Source organism: Macaca mulatta, chromosome 9 (assembly GCF_049350105.2).
Source record: "Macaca mulatta isolate MMU2019108-1 chromosome 9, T2T-MMU8v2.0, whole genome shotgun sequence".
Classification (NCBI taxonomy): Eukaryota; Metazoa; Chordata; class Mammalia; order Primates; family Cercopithecidae; genus Macaca; species Macaca mulatta.
The window spans coordinates 71718774-71740583 of NC_133414.1; the positions used below are offsets into that span (position 1 = coordinate 71718774).

Consider the following 21810-nt stretch of genomic DNA (forward strand, 5'->3'; position numbering starts at 1 on the left):
GCGGGCCGGGGGCGGGGACCCCTCCCCTCCGCCCGTCCCCCCCTCCGCCCGTCCCCTCCTCCGCTGCTGCCACCTCCCGGAGGGACGGCCTGGGGAGGGGAGAGAGGAGGGACCGGCCGGCGGCGGCGGGGCTGGGGCTATGGCGGAGCGGACGGCGGCTGCGGGGCCCCGGTGAACCGGACCGGGGTGCACGGGGGCCGAGGCAGCCTCCGAGCCGGGTCGGAGCCGTCGGGGGCCCGGGGAACACTGCCCAGGCGACTTTCTCCCGGGAGTTGTAGTCTCGCTCCGGGGGCGGCGCGCGGCCCGGCTTTCGGGGCGAGTTTTCTCGCGGGGCGGGCGGCGCGCGCGGAGGCTGAGGGGGAGGGGGAGCATGCCCGGCTGGAGCCCGGCCTCGGGGCGCGCCCCGGCCGCCGTCCCCACCTCCGCCTCCTCCTTCTCCTCCTGCGTCTCCTCCTCCTCCTCTTCCAGTCCCGCCGCCGCGGCAGCCAACATGGCTGCGCTCCGGAGCCCGGGAGGCGGCCGCTGCTGAGCGCCGCCCGCCGCCCCGGGCCCCCAGCCCGCCCAGGCCCCGGCCCCAGCCCATGGCTCCCGCCGCCTCGCGGCTCCCGGCGCGCTAGGGCTGCTGCCGAGGCGCTCGCCCGCCCGCCCGCCGGCCTCGGGGGGCCCGGGAGGCGTCCGGCGGGGCGGGGCGGCGCAGCCCGCCACCATGGAGCCCCAGCGCCGGGAGCTGCTCGCCCAGTGTCAGCAGAGCCTGGCCCAGGCCATGACGGAGGTGGAAGCCGTGCTCGGGCTGCTCGAGGCCGCGGGAGCGCTCAGTCCCGGCGAGCGGCGGCAGCTGGACGAGGAGGCGGGAGGCGCCAAGGCGGAGCTGCTGCTCAAGCTGCTCCTGGCCAAGGAGCGGGACCACTTCCAGGACCTGCGGGCGGCGCTGGAGAAGACGCAGCCTCACCTGCTGCCCATTCTCTACCTGAACGGCGTCGTCGGGCCGCCGCAGCCCGCGGAAGGAGCGGGTGAGTGGCAGACCCTCGACCCCCGCCTCTGGGACGCGCCCTCCGCTTCTCCCTCCTGCTGGCGGAGGGGGACCTCGCCGGGGCCGCCGCTCCACCTGGCGATGGCCTTGGTGGACTCGTTCCTCTAGCCCAGCTGGGGAGGCGGCGGTGCGCGGACCCCAAAGTCCCGCCGCCTCCCCAAGTCCCGCCGTTCGCTGTGAACAATGCCCCCAGCTGAAGGCCTTCACCCTCAGGTGCCTCGGCGGCAGGGTCCCCGGGGGCCACCAGGTCCAGTAGCGGGTAGGGGGTACCTCGAAGGATGTTCATCAGTCCCTTTTGTGAGGCTCCTAACCACCCGCTAGTCTTCTGGGACCCTGTGCTAGCCTTTAACCAAGGATAACGTCTAAAAGAATGGGACCTGGGCCAGGACCCATACTCTTAAATTTTGGTGCCTGCCATCCTGTGCCGGGGCCACCGCTGCCTTTTCATTTTCTGGCTGTCCCAGCTCCCTTTTCTCTGCTCAGAGCCCAGTCTCGCCCGGACTTGTGGCTGATTGTGCACAATGCCTGCCTGGGTTTCTTTGGAAACTGTGGGCCCTGAAAAGTTGGGGAAGTTGCATTGCACCATGGGAAAATCCTAGTAGTGGCTGTTGGGGCTAAGTTCCCTCCCTGAGAGCACCGAGCTGCTTAAGGAGGAAGGCTGGTGACTGGTTCCCTTGGGGGTGCCTTTTGGAACCCCTGTGTCCTTGGTCTTGGGGATGACTGATTTGTAAGTGTGTGTTTCGGGGCAAGAACGGATACTGGCGGGAGTTTCTGACAAGTGGTAGGCTTGTCCTGGTCTGGTCGCGGAGTGTGGAGCCAGCCTTTCAGACAAGGCAGCTGGAGGAAGAAGACATGGCACTGAGGGAGGAAGAGAACAAGCATTTATTGAGCATCTATTATTGTGGCAGGCACTCTGCCTTGTCACGTTCAATTGTCGTTGCCACTATGTGAGCTTTCTGTTATTCTTTGCCAGAGAGAAGACTCTGACTTGGAGTGGTTAAAATGCCCAGAAAGTATTGGGGACCAGGAATTTTGAATTATAACCTATTGTTTGAACTTGTTCAGAGCCAGGAAACAAAGTGCCATCTTTCTAGGTCTTGTCCTTGTTTTAACAGTGAATCGATAGGTACAGTAAAAATAAATAAAGATATATGTATAAAAGAAAAACAAGTGAACCGAGAGGGCTGAGAAATTGCCCTTAGCAACTTGAAGGTCAAAGGCTGATGGGAGCCGTTTATTTGGCTGTTAAAAGCTCCACTTATTAAGGGAATGATTTTATAAGCCGTTCCTGGTAACAGCTCTCTTATATTGGCCATCTTAACCTCACTTTTTATAGCTGCAGGAAACTGGCAGAGAGACTAAACTGCTGGCCACACAGCAGGTCATTTCATTGGTGGTCCTCCTGTCTCCACTTTGAGCTTCTGACTTGCATCTCTGTCCGTCAAACCTGCATTCTTTCCCCCCAGTTGTGGTCATGTCAGAGTTGCTGGGCAAACCTAATCCTTTCCTGGGATAGTGCTTTGGGAGATGCTAGGAAGGGACTGTCAGATGTGGCCATGAGGACAAGGACAGAGGGGATCCCAACAAAGTAATTTTTTTTTTTAAATTGTATCTGTGTATCTAATCTATCTCTGAAGGAAGAAGTTAAGATCTGTTTCTGGAAGTCTTTCCTAGGAAGCACAGAAGTTAAGAGTACAGGCTAGAAGTCTGCGTTTGGAAGCATGTGAATCAATGCTCACCTTAATCTCTGAGAATAGATTGATTGATGGATCAATTGCCATTAATTAGGTCTCATCCTTTCCGTGCCTGGTGGAGAATGTGGGGCCTCATGGGGCTGAAGTTCCAGGAGCTAGTTGTGACCTCTAAGGAAGGCAGAGATTAGGGTTTGGATTTTATCCCCTCAGGCATTGATTTCAGACCCCAGTTTTACCACAATGCAGAGTTCTGTGACTTTGGAGAGGGTCATGAAATCCTTAGAAAAATAATTTTCAAGGAGAAGTTAAGTTCATTTTATTTAATACATTAAAAAAAAGTTGGCTGGATGTGGTGGCTCATGCCTGTAATCCCAGCACTTTGGGAGGCTGAGGCAGGCAGATCACTTAAGGCCAGGAGTTCGAGACCAGCCTGGCCAACATGGTGAAACCCCGTTTGTACTAAAAATACAAAAATTAGCTGGGCGTGGTGGTGGGCGCCTGTAGTCCCAGCTACTTGGGAGGCTGAAGCAGGAGAATCACTTGACTCTGGGAAGTGGAGGTTGCAGTGAGCCGACATGGTGCCACTGCATTCCAGCCTGGGTGACAGAGCAAGACTCCATCTCAAGAAAAAGAAAGAAAAAAGTTAGGACAGCATTTGGTATGGCAAGATGCCACCTGAAGCCCCTGGCGGAGAGGGTGACATGGTATGTCAGCAAACAGTGGCGTGTTGGGGGCTTTTTTTTTTTTTTTTTTGAGACAGGGTCTCTCTGTGTCACCCAGGCTGGAGTGCAGTGGCACAGTCTCGGCTCACTGCAGCCTCCGCCTCCCAGTCTCAAGCCATCCTCCTGCCTCAGCCCCCCCAAGTAGCTGGGACCACAGGAACATGCCACCACACCAGCTAATTTTTGTATATTTTGCAGAGATGGGGTTTCTCCATGTTGTCCAGGATGGTCTCGAACTCCTGAGTTCAAGCGATCTGCTTGCCTCTGCCTCCCAAAAGTGTTGGGACTACAGGAGTGAGCCACTGCCCCTGGGGTGGGGGTGGGGGGGGCTCCTTTGTGAAGGGTGAATTGCTGTGTTACAGGTCTCCAGTTTTTCGCTTTTTTTTCTTTTAGCTAGGAAGTGTTTCTTATGGTCAAAGCTCAGTGCATGAGAGTGGCTCTGGCTGAAGGAATGGAAGTCTTCTTCCTTGAGGAGTCATAGTCAGGAAAATCCAGCACTTGGTCCTGCCTCCTTCCGCTCCTGAGTGATTTCCACTCTGTGCTCTGGGCGGCAGCTCTGGGTGTGAATTGGCCTCAGTTCGAGGCCATTGCGGAGCCTGAGAGAGGAACCAGCTGGCTCCCTAGGATCCTTAGCATCAATGGGTGCTGCTTTGGCACCGTCTCTCTGGAGCTTCCTTGATGGACACCTTGTGTGGGCTCCTGGTCCAGAGTGCCCATCCCCCACTGGCACTTGGGTGCTGAGGGAGTCTGCATTGGCAGCAGCCTACCACGTGGGGCCTGGAACTGGAAGGAAACTGGGGAGGACACATGCCTGGGTGCTGGTGGGCAGGTGAGCAAACCCAACCCATCGGGGCAACTCTTACTGAGTTAGATCCCCAAACATTCATAACCCACCATGCTCAGGCCTGGGGGTGTGGAGCAACTAGGAGGCACACAGTGTTGTGGTCAGGATTTTGTGTCCTATCTTCATATCTCATTGACTCCGTGGCAGCCCCAGGGAGATGAGTGGTGTCTTATGATCTTCATGTCATTTAGTTCCAGGGCCCTGTCTGTAAGGAAGAAGTCACAGTGCAGAAAAGTGCCGGAGTCAAGGCCAAGCCCAGTGCTCCTGATTCCTTGTCTAGGGGTGGTTTTTCCTGTTCCCTGGTTAGGCCTTCCCACTACAACTTCAGGAGATTTCCAGTCACTGGGGGACTCTGAAATTACGTAGCTTTGTCTTGTCCTGGATTTGATATGTAGATCTGTAGGGAACAAGTGAACACCTTTGCCCCAGCTGGTGGTAGGGGGAGGACAGAATTGTTTACTTCTGAGTGGCTCAGTTGGGTCTCTTGTTTTTCCCAGTAACCGAGTCTAGCGTGGTCACTTGGAGCCCCATGCAGTCCTTTGTTTTTTCTCTTTGATTCAGGGAAACACCTGGGTTTTTTCCCTTGAGGATTCTCAACTCCATGCCCCTGGAGTGAGCCTCAGTATCTTCATCTGTAAGATGGGCTAATGGTGCTACACTGCCTGCCTCTGTCACCAGGTGGGGCTGGGGTATAGATAGGGGCCGGGGTACACAGGATGTAATTCTAGCCCGTAGCTTGCCACCTTGTTGGGGGAATGGGACACTCATGAGAGTGACATTATGAGACAGATCAACTGATACAGATGCACAAATAGGCTTTTTCTTGTATTAAAAACTCAATATGCTACATACTTTCCCCAGATACTCTCATTCACCTCTAGTGGCTTTCATTACCATCTAAATGTGGGACTCCTCAAGTCATTCCCACCAGGCCTCTCTTGGGAGGCAGAAATGGCAGAACTCGGTGAGTGCCCGCTGGACCTCTCCCGTGCTCAGTGCCTAATGTTTCCTTATCGTTCCCACTCCCCACACCTCCCATGCCTCCTCTTTACTTTCTTGGTGAACTGACTCACTTGCTTCATCAAACTTAAGAGAGTGGAGCCCGCAGCATCTGCTGCAGAAGCTGAGGAGAGCTTCGCGAATGTGCTGGGACTTGGTGTTGAAGCGAAGCTCTGAATGCCTGGAGGGATGGAGGGAGGACGTGTGGGCAGCAGAGGCTGAGCTGTAGAGAGGAGCCGTGTGTTTACCCAGCCTGAGCAGAGCAGGGCATTGGCCTTGGCTCTGGGTGGAACGGAGATGGGGATGCAGAGGTAATCTGGAGGACCTTGATGGCTAGGCTGAGGAGGGGTTTGAATTTAGGCATTGTACACTGTCAGAAGTTAGAGCTGGAAGTTTTTTTTTTTTTTTTTCTCCCAAGGAAATAACCCTGCCAGGCTTTTCCAGTGGGACTAGTGCAGTTGGGTGCTGATTGTCAGGTGTAGGTTATTTATTATTCAGTAGAGGTTGCCTGGGCCTTTTGTTCTCTCTCTACTTCCTTCAGGTACCAGCCACCTTTTCTTCATCCCCTCTACCCTGGAGGGTCAGCAGGGCAAGGGATATAAGTAAAAGCTCCAGCTATTGTAGTTTTTCTTTTGGTTCTTTCGTTTGTTTATTTACTTATTTTTTTAGACACAGTGGAGTGCAGTGGTGCAATCATAGCTCACTGCAGCCTCAAACTCCTGAGCTCAAGCCATCCTCCTGCCTCAGCCTCCTTAGCAGCTGAGATTACAGGTACACGCCACCCTGCATGGCTAATTTAGGTTGTTTTGTGTTACTTGAGAGGAAGTGGCAGAGGCATTTGAAATTAATGAGTGAGAAGAGATTTCTAAGTGAAGGGCAGATTTTATCTGTATCATTTCAGGGTACCTTTATTGCAAAATGATAGAAACTTAGCTCAGACCATCTTAGGTAGAAAAAGAGAAATGTATTGACTTAGAATATTCCACAACCTTTGGATGGATGGTGGAAACTGGCCTTTGGGACATTTGACCTCTTGGATCGATGCTGTGGGCTTTTCCCACGGGTCTGAACATGACTTCAGGCCCCTCTGTTCGTGTTCACAGCCCCTGACCAGGGAAGAAAGGGAGCTCTATCCAGTCAGCCCAGGAAAACCTCATGGGAGGATTCTGATTGGTCTGGCCAGCGTTATGTGTCTGTGTGAGTCCCGGTGACTGTGGCCAGGGCTAGAGGACTAAGACTGGCTCAGCTTTGGCCCTGTGCCCAGCAGTGGAACCACAGGGTAAGATGATGGGCTACTATGATTGGCAGCCCATTCCAATACTATGTGGGTTTTTTAGTGAGGCAGAGCAGTTGTGTAAAGGAAGACAAGCAGGAGCGATGTTGCACAGGTAAAAGAGCAGATGAATGTCCACTCCAAGCATTGCCACCTTTGTGCGATAATACAGTTAGCACACGCCGTCATTGCTGGAGTGGGACGGTGGGTCTAGGTAGTGATGATCAGACTTTACAAGGTTTTAGACCTTGAGCAAGGTTTTTAATCCTTGTGAGCTTATCTCCTCTACAAAGTAATGAAAACACTAACTACTTCACTGTGCTGTTTGACAATCCATGGTAAGAAAAGTGGAAGAGCATTTTGTTACCCTGAGCAATATAGCACAACAGTGAGAGTAGTAGACAGCAACTAACCTTAGAGCCAGAAAACCGGGAATCTCCTGGTGTTTCTGAGGTTCTGTGGGAGCTCCTTGTATACTATGCCAAGCAGGTGTCAGAGCTGTCCTCCCTGAACCAAATTTGCTATTATAGTCCTCATTCCCAGAATAGAGCCTGGTACAAGATGGGTGTGCAATAACTTTTTGTTGAACGAATGAATAGTCAGCTGTGTGTAAAGTGAATGATGTATCCTTGTCCAGATCCTCTTCAAATATACATACAGATTCCTAAGTGGTGACCTCATGGTGGCAGAGGCTGTGGGAGAGGAGGAAGGCTTGAGCAAGCCCCAGATGTACACATGGATATCACCGCCCACGGTATGTCTGTGATGGAAGCAGGTGGTGTGACATTGATGTCTGAAGTCCCCAAGGTTGCCCATCAGGTACTGGCGGTGTGGGGCTGGCTGCCAGGAGCCATGTGGAGCACCCACACTGGCTGTTGTAAGAGTAGAGAGTCATTCCCTTTCTACACATAGAATTTGAATGTCAACTTGATGCCCTCAAAAGAATACTGAGGAACTTTTCTTAAAAAAAAAAAAAAAAAAAAAAAAAGCCCTGAACTGGAGATCTGCTCGTAACTGCAAAATCTTGACCTTGGCAGAGCCTTTTAGCTTCCTGGTGCTTGTTTTTTTTTTTTTTTTTTTTCCCCAGTTCAACAGTCAAAACAGAAGAGGTTGAGCATTGACGGGGGACTTGCTCATTCCTGTGGGGTTTTGAACACTTCCCAGGTGCCATTTGGTCCAAGGAGGTTGGGTGATTGGGTTGGACTCGATTTTGGGGGCCCTTCCAGCTCTACATCAGGATTGCTGTTAATCTGATTTAATGTTAGTGTTGAGTGGTTTTTGATACTCTGGCTTTCCATTTCCTGGAAAAGTAAGCAGAGTAGGATAAATATTTTGTCTCAGTTTTTTTTTTTTTTTTTTTTTTTTGAGATGGAGCCTTACTCTGTCACCCAGGCTGGAGTGCAGTGATGCAATCTCAGCTCACTGAAACCTCTGCCTCCCAGGTTCAAGTGATTCTCTTGTCTCAGCTTCCTGAGTAGCTGGGATTACAGGTACGCACCACCACCCCCAGCTAATTTTTGTATTTTTAGTAGAGGCGGGGTTTTGCCATCTTGGCCAGGCTGGTCCGGAACTCCTGACCTCAGGTGATCCGCCTGCCTCAGCCTCCCAGAATGCTGAGATTATAGGCATGAGCCACCGCTGCTGGCCATTGTCTCAGTTTTTTTTGTCCCACCTCATTTCAACCACCTGTATGTTCTGCCTTGTGTGAGGGGGCTCTACAGTCATTTCCTGAAACCCTGGGAAGGTGTGAGCCACAGAAGTAGCAGACGTAGAGAAAGAGGGCTGAGCTGCGTGTTGGCCTGGGCAGTAGGGATGCTATGTGTGTTCAGCAGGGAAGAATCTTAAATGGGATTGTGCTGGGGGGAAATTGGATTTTTTTTCGCCTTTTACCTGGGATAGATTGCATACCTCTGAACTGTATATCTCTATTGATCTTTTTGAGACTGCATTCCACAAAAGAGCTACAGAAGCATTTTAAACCAAACAGAGATGGTTGGAGTGTCCCATGTTGGCAGTCTATCCCTCTAAACCCTTGGTGGATAATTCCTAGTTGACTGTTGACCTTGACGTTCATTTCACACTTCAAAAAGGCTCATAACCCATTTACTTTGAGGATTTAAACAAAATTGTGATAATAATTTACATAACATGAAATTTACCATTGAAACCTTTTTTTTTTTTTTGATACGGAGTCTCACTCTGGCGCCCAGGCTGGAGTACAGTAGCGTGATCTCGGCTCACTGCAAGCTCTGCCTCCCCAGTTTCAGCAATTCTCCAGCCTCAGCCTCCCGAGTGGCTGGGACTACGGGCATGTGCCACCACGCCTGGCTAATTTTTTTGTATTTTTAGTAGAGACAAGGTTTCCCCATGTTGGCCGGGCTGATCTTGAACTCCTCTCTTCAAATGATCTGCCCGCCTTGGCCTCCCAAAGTGCTGGGATTACAGGCGTGAGCCACTGCACCGGCTAGCATTAAGTATTTTTACACTGTTGTGCAAACATCAACACCATCCATCCCTAGAAGTTTTTCATCTTGCAAAATCGAAACTCTACCTTTTGAATAATAACTCTACATGGCCTCCTAGGCCTTGACAGTCACCATTATATGAATACTTTCTGTCTGTTCGTTCGTTTCCTTCTTTCCTTCTTTCCTTCCTTCCTTCCTTCCTTCCTTCCTTCCTTCCTTCTTTCTCTCTCTCTCTTCTTTTTTTTTTTTTTTTTGGAGATGGGGTCTCACTCTGTTGCTCAGGCTGGAGTGCATGGAGTGCAGTGGTACAGTCATGGTTCACTGCAGCCTCGACCTCCCATGCTCAATCAATCTTCCTATCTCAGCCTTCTGAGTAGCAGGGACTACAGGCACATGCCACCACACCCAGCTCCTTTTTGTATTTATTTTTTATTTTTTGAGATGGAGTCTCGTTCTGTGGTCCAGGCTGCAGTGCAGTGGAGCGATCTCGGCTCACTGCAAGCTCCGCCTCCCAGGTTCACGCCATTCTCCAGTCTCAGCCTCCCGAGTAGTTGGGACTACAGGCACCTGCCACCATGCCCAGCTAATTTTTTGTTTTTGTATTTTTTGCATTTTTTTTTTTCAGAGATGGGGCTTTGCCATGTTGCCCAGGCTAGTCTTGAACTCCTGGGTTCAAGCCATCTGGCCGCCTTGGCCTCACAAGTTGTCTGTTTCTAAGAATTTGACTACTTTAGATATCTTTTATGAGTGAAGTCAATACAGATTTGTCTTTTTGTGACTGGCTTACTTCTCTAAGCATAAAGTCCTCAAGGTTCATCCATGTTGTAGTATGTGTCAAAATTCCTTTATTAGGCCAAATAATATTCCTATATATATTATATTCTATATTTTATTTCTTTCTTTACCTGTTGATGGATATACTTGAGTTGTCTTCATCTTTTGGCCATTGTGAATAATGCTGCTATGACACCATGGGTGTACAAATATCTCTTTGAGTTCCTGCTTTCTCTTTTGGGTTTATACCCAGAAGTGAACTTGCTGGGTCATATGGTAATTCTATGTTCAATTTTTTGAGAAGGTACCATACTGCTTACTTTGAGTTTTAATTAAGAAAATCCACACTGTTCACAGCACCCTGACATGGGGGTGGATAGCATTTTCTTTCCTTTTTTTCTTCTGAAAATTGTTTTTGACCAGGCGCAGTGGCTCATGTCTGTAATCCCAGCACTTTGGGAGGCCGAGGCGGGTGGATCACCTGAGGCCAGGAGTTTGAGACCAGCCTGGCCAACATGATGAAACCCCATCTCTACTAAAAATACAAAAAATAGCTGGGTGTGGTGGTGTGTGCCTGCAATCCCAGCTACTTGGGAGGCTGAGGCAGGAGAATTGCTTGAATCCATGAGGCAGAGGCTGCAGTTAGCTGAGATTGTGCCATTGCACTCTAGCCTGGGCAGCAAGAGCGAAACTCTCTCACAAAAAAAAAAAAAATTTTTTTTCTTCCTTCAGATATGGTTTGGAAAGTCTTAGGACAGTTCAGTAGTTATCTGTGACTCTCTTACTTTTTGAGACAGGGTCTTGCTTTGTTGTTTGGGCTGAGTGCAGTGGCGTGATCATGGCTTACTGCAGCCTCAACCTCCTGGGCTCAAGCAATCCTCCTACCTCAGCCTCCTGAGTAGTTGGTACTACAGGCATGTGCCACCATGCCCAGCTAATTTCTTTTTATTTTTAGTAGAGACAAGGTCTCACTATATTGCCCAGGCTGGTCTCGAACTCCTGGCCTCAAACAATCCATTATTGACATGAGCTACCGCACCCATCCTACATGTGACTCTTTGAAGGCCAGACGTTAACCAAACAATCCTAGTGGTATTCATATCTGGCAGCCAAGGAATGTTCACACATTTTCTTTGTGTTTTCAGTACTTACATCTTCATCCCTAAAGGCCTTGAAGTATGTTCGTTATTTCTGCTCTGTGGATACTTCCTCCTTATCCCGTTCAGAATTGGTTTGGTTTTTCAGTCTCAAATCCGGGATAACAAGGCTATTGAGACTTTCTTTCAAAAGGCCTAGATCAGCATTTCCCAAAGAAACATCTTCTAACTGCTAGTTTGCTGGGATGTTGGTGCTGCTATGCCCTAAAAGGGTTCTGTGGTCAAATGCATCCAGGCAGTGCTAGGTTCTTTTCTGCAGGCCCCTTGAGAGGGCTAAGCCAGTGTGCTTTGGGGCTCTACTAGAGTGGCTTTATTAGGCAGTGTTTCCCAAACTGATTTAACCACAGAGTCCTTTATCACGGAGCATCTTGTGACATCAGTGTTCTGAGGAATACATTTTTGGGAAATTAAAACATTAATGTATGAAACTGGAACATCAACATATACCATCATTTTTTTACGTTTCCCCTAGCCCTCTCATTCAGAGCACCAAAACCCTAAACTTTCCTTTTTTTTTTTTTTTTGAGACGGCATCTCACTCTGTTGCTCAGGCTGGAGTGCAGTGGTGTAATCTCAGTTCAGTGCAACCTTCGTTCCCCGGGTTCAAGCAATTCTCCTGCCTCAGCCTCCCGAGTAACTGGGATTACAGGTGCCTGCCACTGCACCTGGCTAATTTTTGTATTTTTAGGAGAAATGGGGTTTCACTATCTTGGCCAGGCTGGTCTTGAACTCCTGACCTCGTGATCCACCTGCTTCAGCCTCCCAAAGTGCTGCGTTTACAGGTGTGAGTCACTGTGCTCAGCCCCTAGCCTTTTGAATTCTGATACCAGCTGAAATAGTCACATGTGATTCTGGGGCCAGTAGTCATTGTTTTATAGATGTGTGTCTTCTCTGGTCCCGTTTCCCCTATGGGGTTTGCCAATAGTGAAGTCTGGTTTTGTGCTTATTGTTCTTTTAGTTGCTCTAGAGACTAGAAATGAGTGAAGAGAACTGGGCTTTGGGCCACAGTTGGGGTTTCTGGGAGAGCCTTGGAAGGATGTGTGGAGAGCCATCCTGGTGGTTTGGCGGCTGCAGATCTGGGACTGGTTAAGTTTTGGGCAAGTCTTTGCTGAGCCCCTGAAAGGTGCTGGGCTGGGAGGCGGGGAAGGTGACCTCTGCTTTCAGAGTGTTACGTTACTCCTGGGAGGAGAAGGACATGGATGAGTGACCCAGGGGGCATTCTTGGTGGGTTTGGAGCCAGGGAGCAAGGCTGCAGGACTAGAGACATCTGAATGTCATGAGTCTATTCTTGGGGACCCCCACAGACCGGGATTTAAATCTTTGCTCTTTACTCCTAAGCTCTGTGACTTTAAGTTGCTTAACCTCCTGGGCCTGATTTCTCTTCCCCATCTGTAGAAGAGTGGCTAATGGTATTCTACCAGGGCTTTGGTGAGGATGGAGATGATTTAGGTGAGACAGGAGCAAGCTGCTGCTGCCGCCTCTGGAGCAATTGGGGGTAGCTTGTCCCTGAGTAGAGAACAAACTCACAGCCCGTGCATGGAATCAGGAGGCATCCCAGGGCATAGGCCATACTTGGAGTTCAAGTGAGAGATGCCCACGGCAGAGGCCTGTAGTGGACGAGGAGGCCCATGCTTCTCTGGGCTGCTCAAAACACACCTTCACAATCCTTTTGTCCTGGAGCCCACATTTTTAAGGAGGGCATTGCTGTGACCTGTGAGGAGTTCAGTTCCAAAAGGACCTTGAAGAGTTGTTTTTTTTTTGTTTTTGTTTTTTTTTTGAGACGGAGTCTCACTTTGTCGCCCAGGCTGGAGTGCAGTGACACTATCTTGGCTCACTGCAAGCCCCGCCTCCCGGGTTCACACCATTCTCCTGCCTCAGCCTCCAAGTAGCTGGGACTACAGGCACGCACCACCACGCCCGGCTCATTTTTTGTATTTTTAGTAGAGACGGGGTTTCACCGTGTTAGCCAGGATGGTCTCGATCTCCTGACCTCGTGATCCGCCCGCCTCGGCCTCCCAAAGTGCTGGGATTACAGGCGTGAGCCACTGCGCCCGGTGGAAGAGTTTGTTTTTGAGGAAAGGAGACTTAGAGGGACTTAGGTGCTGCCCATTTTCAGATGGTGCAGGGCATGTGATAAGACCTGATTCTTTTTGATCCCAGAAAGCTGAACATGGGCTGATTGCCAGAAGTTACTTGGAGGTGGAATTGAGTTCATTTTAAGGAAGAACCATTCTGCCTCCCTGTCTTTCTTCCTTTTAAAATTCTATTAAAGACTTTCAAGAGCTAGGCATGGTGGCTTATACCTGTAATCCCAGCTCTTTAGGAGGTCGAGGCAGGAGGATCCCTTGAGCCCAGGAGTTCGAGACCAGCCTGGGCAACACGGCAAAACCACGTGTCTACAAAAATTAAAAAAAAAATTAGCTGGGCAAAGGGACACTACCTTTAGCCCCAGCTATTCGGGAGGCTGAGGCGGGAGGATTGGTTGAGCCCAAGAGTTTGAGGTTGCAGTGAGCTATGAGTGTACCACTGTGCTCCAGCCTGGGAGACAGAACCAGACCCAGCTCTAAAAAAGTGAAAAATGAAAAAGGCTTTCACACATGTGGAAGAACAGGGAGGATAATGTAATGATCACCCATCTCTCCCAACAAAATCCCAGGCAGCATGTCATTTTTCTTATAAATACTTAAAAATGTGTCTCTAAGAGATGAGGCATTAATAATAATTTCTTAATGTTATCAAGTTGCCCGGGTGATGCTCAGTTTTGCTTGTCTCAAAGATTCATTTTATTGGTGGCTTGTTAAAATCAGGGTTTTAGCAAGGGCCTCACACTGCATATAGTTGATGTTGTCTTTGAAGTCTGTTTTAAAATCCCTGGCTGCTCCCCTTGCCCAGGCCGGTTGTTTCAGGAAGAACTTTGAAAAATGATTGGTGCTATCCAGCTCTGGAATGGACTGTTCTAGGTAGCCACTTGCAATCCTAAAACTGTTTAGCCATGGTTTCCTCACAGGGCTGTTGCAAACAATTAAATGAAATAGCACGTACAAAGTGTAAATGTCCTTTATGACCTAAGTTTTTATTTTATTTTTTTTAGCCATGAGATCTTTTTTGTTAATTGGACTCTTAGGTGAAAGCCAGATCTGTAAAATAGATGAGAGAGGCACTGATGGGGAGGGAGTATAGGCTTGGAGCTTGTCCCTTGAGCTTGTGGCCTTCTTGAGACTCCTCCACAAGGTTCCCTCGGGTTCTTCACAGTTCCAAGAACACAGTTTGAAAACCACTGGTCTGCTTGCTTTTGATTTAAGATACTCCCCACGTGGGAGAGGGAAGCACCACCTGAAAGCCTTACCTTGCTTTGTGTGAGCTGAGCTGGGGTGGTGAGCCACCGCTGGAGCCAGAGGCTGCTAATGGTGTTTTCACTGGGTACTCTTGTCTTCACCTGCTTCCTTTGTAAGTTTCCTCTTGGGATGAACTGTGCTTTTAAAAAAGACAAATAGCCACTTTGTGGCGAGCAAAAACCACTCTCTGTTACTCTGGACAGTGACGTGGGGAGGAATAGAATGAAAGTCCCATCAGAAAGTCAATTGCAGTGAGAAGTGGTTACTTTTTTTTTTGAAAAATTATTCTTGTGGGCGTGCTGGCATGTTCCTGTAGTCCTAGCTACTTGGGAGGCTGAGGCGGGAGGATCGCTTGAGCCCAGGAGTTCTGGGCTGTAGTGCGCTATGCTGCTATGCTAATCAGGTGGCCGGTTCGGCATCAGTATGGTGACCTCCTGGGAGCAGGGGACCACCAGGTTGCCTAAGGAAGTCAGAAATGGAGCAGGTCAGAAATGGAGCATGTCAAAAACTCTCATGCTGATCAGTGGTGGGATCATGCCTTTGAATAGCTACTGTACTCTAGCGTGGGCAACGTAGTGAGACCCCACCCCATCTCTATAAATAAATTGATAGATAGATAGATATAAATAGATAGAAAAAGTATCTTTTTTTTTTTTTTTTTTTTTTTTTTTTTTTTAAGAGACAGGGTCTTACTCTGTTGCCCATGCTGTCATGATCGATGGCATGATCCTAGCTCATTGTAATCTCGAACTCCTGGGCTCAGGTGATCCTCCTGCCTCAGCCTCTCTGAGTAGCTAGGACAACAGGTACCCACCATCATGATTAGCTAATTAAAAAAATTTTTTCATGGAGATGGGGTCTTGCTGTGTTGCCCAGGCTGGTCTTGAACTCCTGGTCTTAAGTGATCCTCCCTCCTCAGCCTCCTAAAGTGTTGGGATCACAGACGTGAGCTGCCACACCCAACCTGTTTATTTATGTATTTTTTTAAAGAAAATGTTATCACTAGTTTGCCTTACCCCTCTATTGCATAAGAGAACTATTCGTTTTTATGCGTAAACAAGCTCCTGCTAACATGCAGCCTACCGTGGGGGCTGCAAGGCTGCCCAGGTGGAAAGCAGTGCCATTTGAGATGGCCCCCTCTGACTCAGAGCTGCTGCCCTGGTGGCTGCCTCAAGCCAGGGTGTGTTTTCCCCACCCGCAGGATTTTTATAGATGTGGCATGCCTCTCAGACAGTTCCCAGACCTCTTCCTCAGAGTCCACGCCAGTTTGCTTGTCTGAATGGTCCCTCCCGGGCTCTAAGATGGCCCCTGAGTCCCCAGATTAAATCCGTACATCATTTGACCATTGCCAATCTGCTATGTAGTAAAGATCTTTCCAGCCAATACTGAGGAAGGTGATAGCAAAACAAAGGAAACAAAATCTAATTCTATTTACATATTTTAACGTAAGAAGTAATATTTAATTCTGGCTGGGCATGGTAGCTCACACCTATAATCCCAGCACTTTGGGAGGCAGGCGAATTGCTTGAGCCCAGGAGTTCGAGACCTGCCTGAGCCACATAGGGAGACCCCATCTCTACAAAAAATTCAAAAATTAGCTGGGCGTAGTGGTGCATGCCTGTGGTCCCAGTTACTTGGGAGGCTGAGGTGGGAGGATCCCTTGAACCTGGGAGGTATAGCTTGCATGAGCTGAGATCAGGCCACTGCCCTCCAACCTGGGTGGACAGTAAGACCCTGTCTCAATCAATCGATCACTCAATAAAATCAATTCTTAAAAAAAATATATATATAGTGGCCTTTTCAGTATTCATGGTAACCTCTATTCTCACTCCAACTAACCTTTCTTCTCATCTGGCCAGAACTTCTTTTCCTGTTTATGTTTTTTTTTTTTTTTTTCCTTCAGACAGAATCTCGCTCTGTCACCCAGGCTGCACTCCAGGGTGGAGTGCAGCGGCGCAGTCTCAGCTCACTTCAACCTCTGCCTTCCGGGTTCAAGAGATTCTTGTGTCTCAGCCGCCTCAGGAGCTGGGATTACAGGCGTGCGCCATCACACTCAGGTCATTTTTGGTATTTTTAGTAGAGACGGGGTTTCATCATGTTGGTCAGGCTGATCTCAAACTCCTGACTTCAGGTGATCCACCCACCTTGGCCCCCCAAAGTGCTGGGATTACAGGCCTGAGCCACCACGCCCGGCCTACATTTCTTAAGCAGCCTATGATTGTTGGGTGCCATGGCTGGAAGGGATCTTAGAAACCACTTCGCCCAAACTCTTTCTTTTACGAATGAGAAACAGCAGTCTTGAGACGCAGTGACTTGACCTTGATTTCATGGCATGCCACTGGCAGAGCTGGATCCAGGATCCAGGTCTCTTCCCAGGCTGGGGTTCCTTCTAAGACTTCTTTGCCAGGAGCAGGCTGGGTGGGAAGTCTCAGATCCGTGGCTGGTTTTTCCTGACCTTTTCCTGGCTTTGTGGGCACCAGCCTTTACAGTGAGGGTGAGCAAGTGACACAGCATCCCAGTTTCTGGACTTGGGCTACAGCCTTTCATTCCTAACAATGAAAAAAATCTTTTTCAGCCTCTGCAATTGATATTTGTCTTTTACAGATGGGCACACTTGGCCAGTAGAGTTTGGCAGCCTGCTCAGGGCCATCCGCTGCTGAGAGGCTAGGCAAGCCCTGGAGTCCTTGTCAGGTTCTTGATAATGACTGCATTTACTCAGTACTGCAGGCCACCCTGTGATCATTTCTGTGGTCTGAGCCTTGCCTACCTCTCCTCTCATCATCACAGCATTCGTCCATTCATTCGGCAGATGTATTCTGAGCATCCGTCACACTGGGGGCTTTCTGGATGCAGACGTAGGACGTGGTATCTAAATTGAGTGCTGAGTCAGGGAATGGGTCTGATGCTGGCAGGAGACCCACGTCTCCTTTTTATGACACAGTGGAAACTCTGGGTGCTGACTGCTGTGGCTTCTTCTTGCTTAGTCACAGGGCAGAGTTCAGGCAGGAAAATGAGGCCACCGGGCCTCTTGTCCCAGGGAGAAAAGCCTTTTATAAAGATAAGACAATAAAGCCCCATGGACACTGAGTTGGGACCCACCCTGATAGCCAACCTCAGTAGGAGCTGGATCCAAGAAAAAACAGGAAAGTAAACAAAACCAAAATGTGCTCGTTTTGAGTCCTCCTCCTGAATAAAACAGAGCTAAACCCGCAGCGATTTAGAGTTTAGGGGCTGTGGGTGTGAGTATATATATGCCTATGTATTCCCCCACTCATTTTCGCTAGAAAATGGCAAACCACCTTTCTGTATCTTGTCATGTTCCCCCCAATTTTGTGAGCCCAGGGAGAGAGAACAAAACAGTGACCAGCTGTCCTTGTTTCTGTGGGAAGTTGTGAAATTTCATGTAATCTTGATCTTTTGTCCTCAGCCTCCCTCATTTTTTTTTTTTTTTAATACTTTAAGTTCTGGGGTACATGTGCAGAACACGCAGGCTTGTTACATAGGTATACACGTGCCATGGTGGTTTGCTGCACCCATCAACCCGTCATCTACATTAGGTATTTTTCCTATTGCTATTCCTCTCCTAGACCCCCACCCCTGACCGGCCCTGGTGTGCGATGTTCCCCTCCCTGTGTCCATGTGCTCTCATTGTTCAACTCCCACTTAGGAGTGAGAACATGCGGTATTTGGTTTTCTGTGACCTCCTTCATCTTAAGTTTTCTTATGAGAACTCAGTGGAACTGGTCACAGTGTCTTCTCCTTGCATGAGATAACACAAGCTTTAGGGTGGAGCCCAGATTCTGACAAGAGTTTATCTGTTCATCTCTCCAGCAAGTACCCGGTCACTGCTCTTTACCAGGCTTGGCTAAGTGCCGAGCATGCAAAGATGAAAAGATATCTACCATGAACAATATCCCAACCTGGATTTGTTCTTTTAGCTGGAACATATATATCCTGCTGTTGTGTTTCAGAAGTTTTCCTTTTCAATTGCTCTATCGTGGAGCTTTTAGAAAATATCAGTCTAGCTTACTGACTTCCTCCTTCTCACCTTCCATTTTGTGCTTTATAGCACATGGCTAGTGTTTTTGTGTCTAAAAATCAGCAGATTCTCAGAAGGGCAACAAAGAAGATGCCTTCTGCCCCCCTTACCCCCAGGAGTTTATTGTCTCTTTGGAAAACTTGTGTCTAGCGGTACAGATTGTGCCGGACAGATGAGGCTGCTTGAAGTTTCGGTGCCTAAGGAAGGAGGGTGTACGGTGAGCTGGGCATAGGCAGGCGGCTGGAAGGAGGGAGGCAGGACTTGGGAGAGAATCCATTCTATAACTGGCGGGTCTGTCGGTAATTCAGGCATTCTGATTGGAGCCTTCGCTCAGCAGGTGCTGGAACAGTGAAGCCAGGCCAACCAGCTTCTGCTGTCCTTCCAGTCATTCTCTCTGGGCTGGTTGTCTTGTGAGGCTTCTGGGGCTGGAGACAGGAATGGGTTGGGTTGGCATGGGGTGGGAGGCTGATGGGTGGTCTGTGATGTGTGAAGGAGGACCCGCTGGCCGCAGGTGGGTAGGTGAGGATGGCCTTCCCAGGATCCCCTGAGGTGTCTGACTGGCTTTCTATGAGTTGCTAGGAGGATTGGAAAGCCAACGTTCTTCCCAGTTTCAAGTCTGAGCGTTACAGTGGGGATGTTTGGAAATCGAGTTCATGTGTCCTCTGGGGAGTGTGGGACATGCTCCTGTGTTGTGGCTGTCTCTTTGGGGAGGAGAAGAGTATGGCTAAGGAGAGAGGGGGCTGAGGGTACCGCTGCTTTCCAGGCCTCATGTCCTCACCTCTCCGATGAGATCCGTGACTGCCCCGCCCTCACGTGGCTGGTGTGAAAGGTAGGTGGCTGCTGCAGGTTCATGGCCACACATGGGTGGTTGTATGCTGTGTAGGTGGTAGGCGTTGTGTTGCATAGGATACTTTATTATTTTTGTATTTATTTTCTCATTTGATCTCACCAGCAACCCTTTAGGGATCCTTACTTGACCTTACAAGTGAGGAAGCAGGTGGGGAAGCCTGGGTTACTCGGGAGTCAGTTTAGGAGAGTAATTAAGAATCTGTACCTGAGCCAAGATACTGGGTTTGAATCCTGAATCTGCCACTTACTATGACCCTGGCCAAATTGCTTTCTCTCTCTGTGCCTTAGTTTCCTCATCTATGGAATGGGGATAATAATAGGACCTTGTATTGTGAGGATTAAAGAAGTTACTAAGTGTTGAGAGCAGTGCGTGGCACATGGTAAGTACTGTGTAAGCATAAGCTCCTATATTTGTGTGTGTATTTGAGACAGGGTATCACTCTGTTGCCCAGGCTGGAGTGCAGTGGCATGATCTCAGCTTATTGCCACCTCCACCTCACAGGCTCAATTGATTATCCTACCTTAGCCTCCTGAGCAGCTGCAACTATAGGTGCATGCCACTATGCCTGGCTACTTTTTATATTTTTTATAGAGACGAGGTTTCACCCTGTTTCCCAAGCTGGTCTTGAACTTCTGGGCTCAAGTGATCTGCCTGCCTTGGCCTCCCAAAGTGCTGAGATTACAGGCATGAGTCACCACACTGGCCCGGTTATTTTTATTCTTATGATTGTCCCAGTCCCATGGCTGTTTAAGTGGCATGGGAGGCAGGAGCCCAGCCATAACATCCAGGGCGGGTTGGTTGGTTTGTCCCTACTCTACCCCCAACTCAGGGTGTGGTCTGCAGACCAGTGCTGGTTTGCAATCTCCTGGTTCCTGGTCTGTGATGAAGTAAGCACAGAGATTGAGTGTTTAGCAACCTTTAGAGCAGCTTGACCTTGTTGGTACTCATTGAACAGGTATAGACTGCTTCAGTGTTGTCAGATCACTTGGTGAGTGGTGTGTAGTGTGAGCTGCAGGTAAGTCATCAATAGAAGGATGATGTGATTGCAAATAAAACAGTGGAGCTCTGGGTCAAGTGTGGTGGCTCATGCCTGTAATCCCAGCACTCTTGGAGCCCGAGTCGGGTGGATCACCTGAGGTCAGGAGTTCAGGGCCAACCAGGCCAACGTAGTGAAACCCTATGTCTGCTAAAAAATATAAAAATTAGCTGGGCGTGGTGGTACGTGCCTGTACTCCCAGCTACTCAGGAGGCTGAGACAGGAGAGTTGCTTGAACTGGGGCGGTGGATGTTGGAGTGAGCCAAGATTGTGCCGCTGCACTCCAGCCTGGGCAACCGAGGGAGACTCCATCTCAGACAAAAAAAAAACAAAAAAACAAAAAACAAAGTGGAGTGCAGCACTGTTGCTGCCCACCCCTAACAGTCGACTTCCTTGGGAGGAACCTCAGCCAGTGGGAGAAGGTGGGATTGATGGCATTTTGCAGGCCAGTGCATGACATTTGTGTTCCAGCAGTCCCTGATGATTCAAGAAAGTGAGGCCTCACAGTGGAGACTTATCAATGAGCAGTTGTTTCCATTTCACACCAGTGACGCTTACTGTGCAAATGCTTTTCCTACGATTCCCTTAGCAGGTATGGTTCAGCCAGGTTTGGTAAGAATCCATACTGGAACACAACCTTGAGCTCATCCTGTTTCACCTCTTAGACTGGTGAGAACTAGAAAGCTGGATGCTGTCTATCAGCAGTGGGTGTGGGGATGCAGAAACTCTTGCCTTTGCAGGTGCAGCTGTCCTGGAGCCTCTGGCAGGGTACCAGCAAAGCCCCGACCCAGAAGCCCCTCTTGTGGGTGTCAGTTCCCCAGGTTCTCATGCAGGTCCTAAGGGGAAGGTCCAGGGTGTTCACTGCAGTGTTGCTTGTGGTGGTGAGGTAGAGCTGGATGTCCATTCCTGCAGAGCTAATGGGTATAATGGGTGGGTATGAGTCCATAGTCCCTCGCAGCAATTCCCAGTGACTGGTGAGAAGCACACGTGGCAGGCAGTGTGATGGATTTAAATGCACAGTGCTCAGTGAAAATGTAAGAAATAGAGCATGGATGGTGCAGTGCTATTATGTAGATTGCTGATATAGAACAATACCCATCTTGCAAGAACACAAAAAGATAAACACACGAGAATGGTTGACTGTGGGTGAGGGAAGGGAAATGGGAATAAAAGGAAATAAATAAGACGAGAGAGGGAAGAGGAAAGAAATGCATCTCTTTCCCATCCTAGAGCTGTCTTTGAGGGGAGGGCCTCGGCTGTGCTCCATCACTCAGTTCTGTGGCACCTTGTGCCTTGGCTGAGCTGGCAGCCTCAGGCAGGTCGTTCACCCAGAAATGGTCTTGGTAAAGAGTTAACCATGCCGTTACGTAGCTGTTAAAGTCACCAGGTGGGGAGGGACAACTTCGGGTCATGTGACAGTTGACACAGTAGGGACAAGGTGTTTTTAATGTAGGGACAAGGATGATTAGGTGATTGTGGAAGGAAGAGGTGCGCAAACACTTGATTTAAAGATGGCATTGGAAATATGCATCAGCAGTGCTTGCAGAAACCCATGTTCTCATCTTGGCCATAGTGAAAAAAGTATGAATGGT

General features: G+C 49.4%; 1 protein-coding gene across 2 annotated transcripts in view; it reads left to right on the forward strand.

Moving 5' to 3' along the window:
- The first annotated feature begins 465 nt into the window (after positions 1 to 465).
- Positions 466 to 21810, forward strand: part of DLG5 (discs large MAGUK scaffold protein 5) — a 134321-nt gene continuing 112976 nt past the window's right edge. Inside the window, exon 1 of one of the 2 annotated variants that reach the window (XM_028826435.2) lies at positions 466 to 1010. In XM_028826435.2, the coding sequence (XP_028682268.1) occupies positions 707 to 1010 (304 nt within the window). In that variant the 5' untranslated portion in view covers positions 466 to 706. The remainder of the gene's footprint in view (positions 1011 to 21810) is intronic. The other variant, XM_015147183.3, reaches the window with a different exon arrangement.